We start from the raw sequence: 15,150 nt of genomic DNA, 5'->3' as shown, positions 1-15,150 counted from the left end.
GTGTGTAGAGTCTTCTCTTGTGTTGTTGAAAGAGGGTGTTGCTACGACCAGTGAATTCTCTTGGCAAAACTCTATTAGCCTTTGCCCTGCTTCATTCTGTACTCAAAGGCCAAATTTGCCTGTTACTCCAGGTGTTTCTTGACTTCCTACTTTTGCATTCCAGTCCCCTATAATGAAAAGGACATCTTTTTTGGGTGTTAGTTCTAGAAGGTCTTGTAGGTCTTCATAGAACCCTTCAACTTCAGCTTCTTCAGTGTTACTGGTTGCAACATAGACTTGTATTACTGTGATATTGAATTGTTTGCCTTGGAAACGAACAGAAATCATTCTGTCGTTTTTGAGATTGTGCCTAAGTACTGTATTTCGGACTCTTGTTGACTGTGATGGTGACCCCATTGTTTCTATGGGATTCTTGCCCACAGCAGTAGATATGATGGTCATCTGAGTTAAATTCACCCATTCCTGTCCATTTTAGTTTGCTGACTCCTAAAATGCCTATGTTCACTCTTGCCATCTCCTGTGTGACCACTTCCAACTTGCCTTGATTCATGGACTTAACATTCCAGGTTCCTATGCAATATTGCTTTTTACAGCATTGGACTTTGCTTCTATCACTAGTCACATCCGCAGGTGGGTGGTGTTTTTGCTTTGGTTCCGTCTCTTCATTCTTTCTGGAATTGTTTCTTCATTGATCCCCAGTAGTATATGGGGCACCTATCGACCTGGAGAGTTTGTCATTCAGTATCCTATCTTTTTGCCTTTTCATACTGTTCATGGGGTTCTCAGGGCAAGAATACTGAAGTGGTTTGCCATTCCCTTCTCAAGTGGACCATATTTTGTCATGCCTAGTTGTAGATGATTAGGGTTTCATGCCTGGGAAATAAAATAAGGACCTCGTAACCAGATACTGGTGTATGGGGATGGTTTTCAGGAATAAAGCAGAATTGAGGCAGGTAATAGGTGTCAAAATGGGCAGCTTAGCCTTTAATGCCTAGTGTTTCTGGTTTGAGGAGGAGTAGGAAGGTAGAAATGTTTCATGTTTCTCCTTAAAGTCTGAACAGGGCAGAGCCTAGGAGCTGGATATGAAGGTGGTAGTTATGTGACTCCAGCTTTGGAGAGACAAGGGATGTAGTGGCTAGGACACCGGGAGAGCTTGATACCTAGAGGGAGGCATGCACTATTTATAGAAGGAACACTCTGCATATGAATCGTTTCTGTCTTTTCTTTTTCAGCTGATTTTGGATTTTGTGCTCAGATCACCCCAGAGCAGAGCAAACGGAGCACCATGGTGGGAACACCGTACTGGATGGCACCAGAGGTTGTAACCCGGAAAGCCTATGGGCCTAAGGTTGACATTTGGTCCTTGGGCATCATGGCCATTGAAATGATTGAAGGGGAGCCCCCATACCTCAACGAAAACCCTCTGAGAGTGAGTGTTACTCGTCCCATATCAAGATGTTTGGGCTGTTGAATTTCTCTTTTCTGGATCAAACTAGGCAGTGATAAAGCATACATGCTTAAAGAAAATGTAAATTAGCAGTCATTCATTCATATATTCAGTGATTTTTTTGAGTTCTTATGGGCAAGAAACGGTTCTGATAATAATAAAACAAATTAGTATATAGTAACAGAAGATAAGAGCTGTGAAAGAAATAGAGAGTAAGAGGGGGAAGGACAGAGAAGTGTGCTGTTTTATTTTAGGTGGAGAATGAATTCCTCTCTTATAACTTATCTGAGGAGAAATCTGAAGAAAAAAAAGGAATGAAAAAATAAAAAGAAAAATGAAAAAAGGAATGAGCCTTGAGATTAATCTGAAGTAAGAATTTTCGAGTTATCAAGTGTATAAAGAACTTGTTTAGAGAACATACTTGATACATCCTTGGGAAAACCAAGTAGACTAGTGTCCCTGAAGTGAGTGAGCAGAGTGGACAAGGTTCTGACCATGTTAAGTTAAAATGTTTATTAGACATCTTAAGTGGAGGTATTGAGTAGAATTGGGCATCAGAGTTCAGAGTTCAAGAGTGAGTATTCAGGACTCGAAATACAAATTTATTAGTAGGTATTATATAGTTGGTTTATTTAAAAATCAGAGGTAGATGATAATGAGATCACTCACCTAGGGAGTCAGGTAGTACTGATACCCGGAATACTCTCATGTTTACAAATTAGAGGAACCAGCAAAGTTGACTAATGGGCAGCCTTCCTGGTAGAAGGAGAACTGAGAGACGTGTCCCGGAGGCCAAGAGGACAAAGTGTTTTGAGAAGGAGAATGGACCAGTGTGTCAAATGTGACTATGTTGCATTTAAGATAATCCTAGGTAATGATCATAAGATTGGCCTGTGTGAAGGTTATTGATGACTTTGACAGTCAGTTTCACTGGAGTGATGGGAATGAAAGTCTGATTAGAGTAAATCCACCAGAGTGAAGAAATGACATGTATAAGCAGTTACTTTTCATTGTTTTCTTTCAGAGGAATTTTGCGGTTATGCTAACAGAGAAGTGAGTGGAGCCATATCTTGAAGTAGAGACTAGGGGGGTTTTCTTTTTTTGTTTTGAAGATGATATTATCATAGCATGTTTTTGTGCTGATGAGAATTATCTAGTAGAGAGGAAAATGGTCATGTACAAGAGTGATGTGACATCTGTAGGAGAGATAGTGATATCCTTAAGTAGATCAGGGGGGTTGGATCAAATACTGAAGTAAAGATCATCAAATTAGAACTTGGACAGTTTATTATTATAATAGGAGAGGGAAAGCAGCATATGTGAATACAGATGTAGGGTGGTAATTTTGATTATGGGCAAATGTGAGAGTTATTCTGATTGTTTTTATTTTGTTATTTATTCCAACCTCTCATTCGGTGTAAGAATTCCCTGAGTTTTGTCGCTAATCAACAGTCATGTAATTTTAGCCGGTTACCTCTTGGATAGCCCTGATTATTGAAAAGTGTTTTAGTGTACCAAACTGAAACTACCTTCCATAGTTTCTTCTCTTGGCTCCCAGTATTGCCCTGTGGATCCACATGCCACTCGTCTTCCTCCACCTTAGAGTGCCTTGAAAATGATGATGAGTAGTAGTAACAGAAATAAGACTGGGATCAAAGTCAGAGGACATGAGGTTGTGTAAACAGCATGATGCCAAGCATATCTCTTTATGTTTTAGGACTTTATCTATGAAATGGGGATGATAATTCTTGCCCTGCCTATTACCCAGAGTTATTGTGGTCATTAAATGAGATAGTGTTTGTGTAAACACTTTACAAAATAAAGTTCAGATTGCTTTAAAAGGTTTAGTATGATGATTTTCTTTATCTTTCCCAGGAGATGGCTTCATATTAGAGAACCAGGATGGCAGCAGTGAAACAGATTGCTCCTTTATGGAACAGTTCCTTTATATATTCTTTTCCTGCTAGAAGAGATCAGTTTTTAGATGACTGAGATGATGGCACTAGGAATAATAAATTTCCTTCAGTAAATGGCTGGTGTTTAACTCATTAGGCTAAATGTATAGTAAACCATTTAGATTTAAATCAATAATAATAAATGCTTGGATCTGTAACACACTTCATAAGCTTATGAAGTGCTTTCAATATGTTATCATTTTATTTTACAGACATGTGAGATAGGCACTGTTAACATCCCTGTTTTACAGATGAGGAAGTTAGAAATCCACTGGAAATTTGGCTCTTAAGTCATATTCTCTCCAGTATACTGAGGCTGCCTCTTTGTCTTCTGAAGGCTGAAGGCAGCCAACCATATTTCTTGACAGCCTGTCTGGGAACCAGGAAAGAACCCCAGGTAGAGCCCAGGGCAATTCTGTTTGTATTTCCAGGCCTTGTACCTCATTGCCACCAATGGGACCCCAGAGCTTCAGAACCCAGAGAAGCTGTCAGCTATCTTCCGAGACTTTCTGAACCGCTGTCTTGAGATGGATGTGGAGAAGAGAGGTTCGGCTAAAGAACTGCTGCAGGTAACTGTCCCTATGTAGGGAGGCACCTAATTCAGAGAATCACATAACCAGGGCTTTTTTTTGCTGCATTTTTGTATGGCTGTTACAGAACTAGGCTTTTCTTCTAGCTCGTCCCACACTCCTATTCCCCTCATCTTGTTCATCCCTGGACCTTTGCTCATGTTACTCCCTTGGGCTCTTCCTCAGCCTATTAAAACTCTGTACTTTCTCCTAGACTATATCTTACAGAGTTATTTTCTGAGCTCTTATTGAGCTTTGCCTTTATCTTCCCTTGGTGCTTGTTTTGTTCTGCCTGAATTAGTCTAGCAGAGTTTGAGTCTTGATGAGAAGAAATTTTTTGCATGCAAATCTTATACAAGTTATATTTTACTGGGATAAACCCAAAAGATAGATTTTTAGGAAAGAGGATAGTTAGTGCAGCATTTCATTTAGAGGATAGTTAGTGCAGCATTTCAATTCTTCCTAGTTTCTTCATGGAAACCCTTGCAGATGGTGGGAATGATAGTCTGCTTGTTTGTTCATTTATTTCAGTTTTTTGGCCATGTCACATGGCATGCGGGATCTTAGTGCCCTGACCAGGGATCAAACTTGTGCCCTTCTGCAGTGTAAGCTTGGAGTCTTAACCATTGGATCACCAGGAAGGTCCCTATAGTCTGCTTGTTTGGAGTGAGATCGTGACAGGCTGTGGGGAACCTGAAGTTGGGGGTTTACCCAGCCTTATATATTCCACCAGCTTAATCCTGAAGTTATACCATAATTATTTAATATGGTTTCAAAATTTGCTTTTAGTTGACCACATTATCTATATTTAGCATTTATGTTTCAGTTACAATTTCTCATTACTAGTGTTATTTTATTACATTGCCAACTGGTGATTTACTAAGTGTGACATGCAACTTAATGACAATGAGTAATGTATAGATTTGCACAGTCAGTCAGTATACAAAAGTCATAAAACTTTTGTATTTTGAGGACTAACACAGGGCAGGGCAGGGCAGGATGTACCATACTGCATCACATTAAAGCTAATTATGAACAATTCTGTCTTCTTTACTGTTAGTAGATCATAGCTTCTATGTTATTAATCCTTGGTTTCCTCTTACCTGGGACCTGAATCAAAATAGGTATTCAGTGGGAGAAAACATTTGCAAATGATATGACTGATAAAGCATTAATATCCAAAATATATAACCAGCTCATACACCTCAGGAAAAAAAAAAAAAAAAAAACCCTACAAACAACCCAGTTAAAAAATGGGCAGAAGACCTGAATAGACATTTTTCCAAAGAGAAAATGCAGATGGTCAGCAGGCACATGAAAAGATGCTTAGTATTGCTAAATATCAGGGAAATGCAAATCAAAACCACAGTGAGAAATCACCTCACACCTGTCAGAATGGCTGTCATCAAAAAGAATCCAAATAACAAATGTTGACAAGGATGTGGAGAAAAGGGAACCCTCCTACACGCTTGATGGGGATATAAATTGGTACAGCTAATATGGAAAACAATATGGAGGTTTCTCAAGAAACTAAAAACAGAACTATGATATGACCCAGTGGTTCCAGTCCTGGATATATATATGAAATAAACAAAAACTAATATGAAAAGATACATGCAACTCAGTGTTCATAGCAACATTATTTATAATTGCCAAGATATGTAAGTGACCTCAGTGTCCATCAGGAGATGAATGGATAAAGAAGATGTGGATGAATACTACTCAACCATAAAAAAGAATGAAATCTTGCCATTTGCAACAACATGGATGGACTTGGAGGATATTATGCTAAGTGAAATAAGTCAGACAGAAAAACAAATATTGTATGACATCACTTATATGTGGAATCTAAAAAGTAAAATAAACTAGTTAATATAACAAAAAAGAAACAGATTCACAGATATAGAGAATAAATTAGTGGTTACCAGTGGAGAGAGGGAAAGTAGGGGAGGGACATTATATGGGTAGGGTATTAAGAGATACAAATTATGATATGTAAAACAAGCTGTAAGGATATATTGTATAACCCAGGAAATATAGCCAATATTTTATACTTAGTTATAAACGGAGTGTAACCTATAAAAATTGTGAAGCACTATATTATATACCTGTGACTTATGCAATGGGCTTCCCTAATAGCTCAATGGTAAAGAATCTGCCTGCCAATGCAATAGATGCAGGTTCGATCCCTGGGTTGGGAAGATTCACCGGAGAAGGAAATGGCAAGCCACTCCAGTATTCTTGCCTGGGAGATCCCATAGACAAAGGAGCCTGGCAGGCTACAGTCCATGGAGTTGCAAAAGAATCGGACATGGCTTAGTGATTAAACAACAACAATAAACTTATATAACATTGTATATCAACTATACTTCAATTAAAAAATAGGTATTCAGAAAATGTTTGTTGAATTGAATGGAATTGCTTAAACCTTCATTGAAATGTTACCTTCTGGAGATATTTATCATCTCTTTGTAATCAGAGTTACTGACTACAGAGCATTGATATATTAGATATGAGATCTGGGTTCTGCCAAGCCCATTAGTTTCTAGCATCCTTTGGGACAAAACCTCCTTATAACAGGCAGTATATATAATATAGGATCCTTTTCCTTTCATATGAAGTTTTTTCTGGAAACACCAAGCTTTGGGAAATGTGCAAATAGTTTAAGCCTCAAGATGATATTGTTGACTAGGTATTAAAATATAGTTACTGAAAGATTAATGTCCTCTAGAGTTTTTTTCCTGGTATAATAATACATGACAAATAATAAATGCATTGTGTTGAATCTTTATCATATTCTAGGCACTAAGCACTTTATATATTTTTTTAATCTATTCTTTTTTAATAAACCTGTGATTTATAGATTTTTGTATTCCCATTTTTACAGGTGAGGAAACTGAGATTTCAAGTGTTCAATAACTTTGCGTGATTAAAGTAACTGAGAAATGGTGGATCCAGGATTTAAATCTATGTGTATTTGGCTCTCAAGTGTGTATATTCTTGGCCACTGTCTGGTTCCAAGTGTTAAAGCTGGAAAGACCTTAGAGCTTATCTTGTCTGATTTATTCATTACACAGAGAAGGAAACTGAGGCCTCCTAATTGGGTGTTGGATCATGATGCTTTCTCAACTCAGGGGAATTGTATAAACATGCAATCTGAGAACACTGACTCTTTAACTTGTTACCGTACATTGTAAATATTCTAAATGATGACTTTCAGAATCTCAGATCATGAAAGCTTCACATCTGTTTCTCCTGTGAGAACGATATATATGGATAGAAATACATAGGGGCTTTTGTTGGAATTCATATCTTTATAATTTAGCCAAGATCTTCTATTCCTTTTGTAGTAATAGTTTCTTATTCTCAGTACCTCTTTGAGTCCCATCTCTGTTCAGAGGGATGGTGTGGGGAGGGAGGAGGGAGGAGGGTTCAGGATGGGGAACACATGTATACCTGTGGTGGATTCATTTTGATATTTGGCAAAACTAATACAATTATGTAAAGTTTAAAAATAAAATAAAATTAATTAAAAAAAAAGAATTTGAAGCACTTCTAGCAAAGAATATTTGTAGATATTTCTATATATAGAAATATAGAAATTTTAAAATTTAATGTGTGTGTATACACATATACAATATGATTAATAAAAGAGACTTATGAGGATGGCCAGAAGAATCAAACATACTAATCATTTGCATTAAATAGTTTTGTTTAAACATCAAATTTGGTTCTTAGTGTCCTGGTAGTGAAGACAGAAAAGAAAATATGTTAGTTAGTTCCTATGTTTCTTATCCAATGGGAGAAACATTCTACACCTCAAGACACAAAGCCTTTTCACTAGTAAAATGAAGAAAAGTCATTTTTAGTTGCGAGTTCAGAGTTCTATGATGACTGTTTTCTATAATGTTTTTTTACTGAAAACATAAAAGTAATTTTCAAATGGTGTTTTTACCACAATGGTTGTCTTTAATGGTTGTGGGTATGGCCCACAGTATAGCCCAGTGAAAGTGACTTGGAAAAGGACCAAGTCCTTCCTGGGTTAATTAACCTTACTAAACACAAGGATAGAACAACAGATTCCCAAATCAGTGCTTCTGAAATGCAGAATTGTAGTGTACCATTGGGTCATAATCAGTTAATAACCTTCCCTCTGAGCTCATTATTATTCTGATTATCACCATATTTTGGACTTATATAAAATGAAATCATACAGTACGATCTCTTCTTATGTATGTGTTCTTTCATACAGCATGTCTTCTGTGGGATTCATCCTATTATCAATGTATCAATTACTTATTCCTTTTTATTGCTCTGTAATTTTTGTATAGTATTCTATGAATATAATGTTACTCATTCTTTCAGTCTCTTGGGACATTTAGGTTCTTTCATTTCTGACTATCATAAGTAAAACTGCAGTGAGCATTTATGTGTGTGTCTTCTGGTGAATTCAAAAACTTACTTCTCTTGAAATACATCTAGAAGTGGAATTGGTAGGATATAGGATAGACATGTATTTAGCTGTAGGTAGATATGTTATCTTTAAAAGATGTCCTTCAATTTGAAGTTGATGATCTGTACAGTATACAAACATGGATGCCCTGAAAACCTTGTAATGGTTGCTAAAAAATAATGGTAAATTGTCATGTGTCTTTTGTTCTTTTTCTCCTTTCTAGCATCAATTTCTGAAGATTGCCAAGCCTCTCTCCAGCCTCACTCCACTGATTGCTGCTGCAAAGGAAGCAACCAAGAACAATCACTAAAACCACATCACCCCAGCCTCATTGTGCCAAGCCTTCTGTGAAATAAATGCTCATTTCGGAAATTCCAACCCCTGATGCTCTTCCTTGCCTTCTCCTCCCATTTCCTGGTCTAGTGCTCTCAAGACTGATCCTTGAAAACCATGTGTCCAGCATTGAAGAGAACTACAATTAACTAATTGGATGATGGCCATTTTAAAATAAGGAATTTGCTCCCAACCTGTGGATGTGAGGGTGATTTATGACCAAGGACTTACATGAATAAATCCTTGGATTCCTATTTCTGCCCACCCCCCCAACCAATCAGTTCTTGACTATATAAATTTTTGACTTTATAACATTATCAACTTGTGATTAGTTGAGATATTTTTCAGTGCTTGCTTTTCTGTTATCAGACTGCCCAAACACATTATTGTACTTGAAAATAGGAATAGCTCAAGGAATGCCATGCGGGTGATACTCAGCCAGGACATGAAATGGCTCTTCTTTCTGGACCATGACTTTGGCATAGCTGATCCTGATATGGGTGGGAGAGCTACCATGTTTTTCTTTGTGTATGCTTCAAGCATCTTTTTGGGAGGATCTATATCCAATCGTGTTCCCCATGCTACTTCTTGTGAAATGATCTTGGCTATGTAGCCGCTTTTGACTCCTTAAAATTCCCCTAGGCTGCTGCCCCCATTCTGTCCTTGTTTAGAACATTGAGAAGTTTCCTAGGGCACATGCTGGGTGAGAGCAGTGTGAGAAGTCAAGGAAAAAAAAAAAAAACAACAACTGCTTTTAGAACAAAGCTGGGCATCAGAACCTGTCCAGCTATACCTATGTGATGTTTGAAGAACTCAGCATGTTTTTCCATCTGCAACAAGGAGCTAAAAGATTAACTCATCTTCTGATTGCCCTAATCTCTGGGTCAAAGAAAGAACTCCAAATCTGAAACTACATGTTTGTTTTGGATGGATTTGTTGGCCTGAGATGATAGTCTGCCAGCTGTGAGGGGACCCTGTTTTTACACTGCATGGCCAAGCTCTCTGCAAATGGAAATGCTTGCATTGGGTGTTGGGGATGTTTGCTACCTCCTGCTGTCTTTGTGGTTTTGGTCCTCCCATTATGGTAGGACCCCTGGCCAGCATTGTGGCTTGTCATGTTAGCCCCAATGGCTACCTTGTCATGCTCTGAGGTACCACTGCCTCTGCAGTTTTATTTCCTTCAATAAAAGGAGATGAAAATGTTCTATTTGGTGTATGCCTTTCTTTCCTTTTTCCCTTCCCTTTTTTTCTAATTTTTTATTTTGATTTTTTCCAAGTTAAGAAAATATACATATATTATAAAAATATTCTTTCTTCCAAAATCATTTGAGATTAAGTTGCAGATAAGATGCTGCTTTACCACTATATACTTACTTTATTGTGTATTCTTTATTCTTAACACTTTTGCAAAGGTGAAGACCCATGAAAGCCAGTGGTGTAGTTTGAAGACCAGACAGCCAGATAGCAGTGGTGTAGGTTCTAGTGGAAGTCTAGGGGATTCCCTGGTGATTCAGTGGTTATGATTATGCCCTTCCACTGCAGGGGGTATGGGTTTGATCCCTGGTCAGGGAACTAAGATCCTGCATGCTGTGCTGCTGCTGCTGCTGCTGCTAAGTTGCTTCAGTCGTGTCCTACTCTGTGCGACTCCCATAGATGGCAGCCCACCAGGCTCCCCCGTCCCTGGGATTCAGAGTGGGTGACATGGCCAAAAAAAAAAAAAAAAGGTCTGAACTGCTATATTTAAAATGGATAAGCAATAAGACCCTACGGTATAGCACAGGGAACTCTGCTCAATGTTATGTGGCAATTTGAATGGGAGGGGAGTTTGGAGGAGAATGGATATATGTTTATATTTTTGACTGAGTCCCTTTGCTGTCCACCTGAAACTATAACAACTTTGTTAATCAGCTATACTCCAATATAAAATAAAAAGTAAGGGGGAAAAAAAAGCGCGTCTAGTGGTAGAAGTCTGATTCCTCAGAATCAGGAGCACTGAGGACAGGAGAAGATCAATGTCCTACTGGTACAGTCAGAGAATAGCCTTTCTCCACATTTTTCTTCTGTTCAGACTGTCAGCTAATTGAATGGTGTCCACCCACCTTGAGGAGGCCCATCCGCTTTGTTCAGTCCATCAATTCAAATGCTAAACTCTTCTGGATACACCCTCAAAGGCACACCCAGAAATAACATTTAACGAGATATTGGGCTCCTGATGACCCAGTCAGGTTGACAGAATTAACCATCACACTGCGTTCCCACCTCCAAATGAAGGTGATAACTCCAGGGAAGACTGGTCAGCTGACAACTCTTATAATGCTATGTGATTATGGCTTTTAGACCAGGGGGTCAAAAGTGATGATTAGTGAGACCTGATACTGTCTTATGAAGAAAAATGCAGAGCAACAGGAGATCCTCCTGTAGTTACTGAAAGGACAAGTGTGATTGGATTGCTTCTGTGTTAGACAGAAGGAACATTAGATAATGTTCTAGAAGAAATGATGAAGATCGAAAGATTGTACTTCCTCATTCTTAGACTGCAGTGGTAAACTGGTTAGTCTAATGAGGGCTGAAAATTGTTCGTTAATTGCCTGTCTGGAATTTTAGAGTTGATTGGTTGGGTCATGTCTGACTCTTTGCAACTCCATCGACTGCAGCACGCCAGGCTTCCCAGTCCTTCACCATCTCCTGGAGCTTGCTCAAACTCATGTCCATTGAGTCAGTGATGCCATCCAATCATCTCACCCTCTGTTGTCCTCTTCTCCTGCCCTCAGTCTTTCCCAGCAACAGGGTCTTTTCAAATGAGTCAGCTCTTTGTGTCAGGTAGCCAAAGTATTGGACCTTCAGCTTCAGCATCAGTCCTTCCAGTGAATATTCAGGATTGATTTCCTTTAGGATTGACTGGTTTGATCTCCTTGCAGTCCAAGGGACTCTCAAGAGTCTTCTCCAACACCACAGTTCAAAAACATCAATTCTTTGGCGCTCAGCCTTCCTTATGGTCCAGCTCTCACATATATACATGACTACTGGAAAAACCATAGCTTTGACTAGACAGACCTTTGTTAGCAAAGTAACGTCTCTGCTTTTTAATATGCTGTCTAGGTTTGTCATAGCTTTTCTTCCAAAGGGCGTCTTTTAATTTCGTGACTGAAGTCTCCATCTGCAGTGTTTTTGGAGCCCAAGAAAATCAAGTCTGTCACTGTTTCCATAGTTTCCTCCTCTGTTTGCCTTGAAGTGATGGGACCAGATGCCATGATCTTAGTTTTCTGAATGCTGAGCTTTAGGCCAGCTTTTCATTCTTCTCTTTCACCTTCATCAAGAGGCTCTTTAATTTCTCTTTGCTTTTTGCCATAAGGGTGGTATCATCTGCATATCTGTGGTTATCGATATTTCTTCCAACAATCTTGATTCCAGCTTATGCTTCATCCAGCCTGCTATTTTTCATGATATACTCTGTATTGAAGTTAAATAAGCAGGGTAACAATATATAGCCTTGATGTACTCCTTTTCCAATTTGGAATCAGTCCATTGTCCCCTGTCTGGTTCTAACTCTTGCTTCTTAACCTGCATAATCAGGAGGCAGGTAAGGTGGTCTGGTATTGGCATCTATTTAAGAATTTTCTACAGTGTGTGGCAGAAGTCCTCTTGGAGGAGGTTGCCATTAGCCCCACCATAGAGCCTCTGAGCAGACAACCCCAAACTGGAGAACACTTAGACCAAAGAAGTTCCTGTACTGTTGCAAAAGTTCTAGGGCCCACAGTAGATTTCCCAACTGGGGATCTGGCAAAGGAATTTAGAACCTCAGGGAATTTGACATAACCATAGAATATGACAAAAACTGGTTAGAATCAAGATGGCAGAAGATTTGACTTCCAGTAGACCTTCAGCCTTATTATATGTTCATTATAATGCATTAGCATATTCTAAATCACACATCTACCAGCGCCACGATGGTTTTGAGACCAACTATAAAAGGCCAAAAGTGGGTGATGGCCCAGTCCTGCAACTCTCTACCCTTTCCCTGAAATAGTTGGAATAATCTTCCCACTCATTAAGTTCAGTTCAGTTCAGGTGCTCAGTCGTGTCCGACTCTTTGTGACCCCATGAATTGCAGCACGCCAGGTCTCCCTGTCCATCACCAACTCCCGGAGTTTACTTAAACTCATGTCCATCGAGTCGGTGATGCCATCCAGCCATCTCATCCTCTGTTGTCCCCTTCTCCTCCTGCCCCCAATCCCTCCCAGCATCAGCATTCATTTTCCAATGAATCAACTCTTCTCATGAGGTGGCCAAAGTATTGGAGTTTCAGCTTTAGCATCAGTCCCTCCAATGAACACCCAGGACTGATCTCCTTTAGAATGGACTGGTTGGATCTCTTTGCAGTCCAAGGGACTCTCGAGAGTCTTCTCCAACACCACAGTTCAAAAACATCAATTCTTCAATGCTCAGCTTTCTTCACAATCCAACTCTCACATCCATACATGACCACTGGAAAAACCATAGCCTTGACTAGATGAACCTTTGTTGGCCAAGTAATGTCTCTGCTTTTCAATATGCTGTCTAGGTTGGTCATAACTTTCCTTCCAAGGAGTAAGCATCTTTTAATTTCATGGCTACAATCACCATCTGCAGTGATTTTGGAGCCCCCAAAATAAAATCTGCCACTGTTTCCACTGTTTCCCCATCTATTTGCCATGAAGTGATGGGACCAAATGCCATGATCTTAGTTTTTTAAATGTTGAGCTTTAGGTCAACTTTTTCATTCTCCTCTTTCACTTTGATCAAGAGGCTCTTTGGTTCCTCTTCACTTTCTGCCATAAGAGTGGTGTTATCTGCATATCTGAGGTTATTGCAATCTTGATTGTAGCTTGTGCTTCTTCCCACTCATTAGCCTATGAAATTACCCAATCCGTAACTAACTACAGCATATTTCAGGGCCTCTCATATTCTGAGATGGCCCACACTCTTGTCTGTGGAGTGTATTTCCTCCAAGGCTGTTCTTGCTTTTTGAGATGAACCACATTTTGTCTGTGGAATGTGTATCTCTCTAAGTAAATCCATTTCTTATCTATGGCTTTGTCTCTCTCTCATTTCTTTCTGTGATGAGTCATAAAGAGCCTGAGCTTCATTGAATCCTGTGATGAGTTGTGTGATCTCAGTTAAAAGACCATGGGTTTAAGTCCCAATCTGGCTTTTGGCTGGGTTTGAGTCCCAGCATGTGGGTTCAACCACCATCTCAGGTGCAGTGTTTCACAAGCATTAGCTCTGCTGTGAACTTTCCAGCAATTTAAGCATTAGAGTGATGACTGTGTAATCAAGCACGACCCCATTGGGCCCTGCCAGGCACAAGAGTGATTCTGTATTCCTGGTTTCTTATTTGCAGGATCAAGGCTTTGGCCTTCTAGAAATTCCTGAGTTCCAAAGAGCAGATTCAAACAGTTTCTAGTCAGCAACGTAAGGAAATGCAGAAACAAAGGAAGAACAATCAAGAAGCTGTAGTGCAGCCGTTAAAAACAGGATCCTGGTTCCTTCTCAAGGGATATACATTAAGTGTCTGAATACTTCTGTAGGAATTAAAGCCCCCACACAGGTGGAGGATGGCAACTTTAGGCTGAGCACAAGATTCCTGGAATACTGACCTGTTACTTCACCACTGACCCATCAGTCAGGAGGAGTCATACACCCTGCAACCCTCATCCCAGATTTTGGCCTGTAAAAACTTTTCCCTAAGAAGCATTGAAGAGTTGGGGTTTTTGAACATGAGCCACCTGTTCTCCTTGCTTTGCCCTGCAGTAAACTTTTCTCTACTCCAAATTCTGATGTTTGCGTTTGTTTGGCCTTACTGTGCATCTGTGCCTGCGTGGTCAGTTGCTCAGTCATGCCTGACTCTTTGAGATCCTGTGGACTGTAGCCTGGTCGGCTCATCTGTCCATGGGATTTTCCTGGCAAGAGTACTGGAGTGGGTTGCTATTTCCCCCTCCAGGAGATCCCCTGACCCAGGGGTCCAATTATATCTCCTGCATTGGCAGGTGGATTCTTTACCACTGAGCCACGCAAACTTTTGTTCGGTATCATTTACTATGGGGATATCTAGACATCCACTCACATAATGAATATTCTTCATGTCCGTGCAACTTAACAGCAAGTTTCCTTACATTTCATTGCTTCCAGAGTGTGGAACCAGAACTCTGAAACTGTCTACTCAGATAATCACTACTTGTCTAATTCTTTATGAGTACTGAACACATCTGTCCCCTATATGTTAGTTTTCTATTGCTGCATGACAAATTATCACAAACATCATGGCTTAAAACAACAAAAAACTGTCTCACATTTTCTATGCTATGCTATGCTATGCTATGCTAAGTCACTTCAGTCATGTCCGACTCTGTGCGA

General features: G+C 39.5%; 1 protein-coding gene across 4 annotated transcripts in view; it reads left to right on the top strand.

Moving 5' to 3' along the window:
- The window catches only part of PAK1 (p21 (RAC1) activated kinase 1), a 161,661-nt gene extending 151,699 nt beyond the window's left edge, over nucleotides 1–9,962 (top strand). For all 4 annotated transcript variants that reach the window (XM_027531450.1, XM_027531449.1, XM_027531451.1 and 1 more), the window contains 3 exons: nucleotides 1,233–1,429; nucleotides 3,834–3,971; nucleotides 8,648–9,962. In XM_027531450.1, coding sequence (XP_027387251.1) covers nucleotides 1,233–1,429; nucleotides 3,834–3,971; nucleotides 8,648–8,734 — 422 coding nt within the window. In that variant the 3' untranslated portion in view covers nucleotides 8,735–9,962. The remainder of the gene's footprint in view (nucleotides 1–1,232; nucleotides 1,430–3,833; nucleotides 3,972–8,647) is intronic.
- Nucleotides 9,963–15,150: the final 5,188 nt, after the last annotated feature.

This window comes from Bos indicus x Bos taurus, chromosome 29 (assembly GCF_003369695.1).
Source record: "Bos indicus x Bos taurus breed Angus x Brahman F1 hybrid chromosome 29, Bos_hybrid_MaternalHap_v2.0, whole genome shotgun sequence".
Taxonomy (NCBI): domain Eukaryota; kingdom Metazoa; phylum Chordata; class Mammalia; order Artiodactyla; family Bovidae; genus Bos; species Bos indicus x Bos taurus.
Note: the sequence above shows the minus strand (reverse complement) of the source record. Positions and strands in the feature narration are given on the sequence as shown.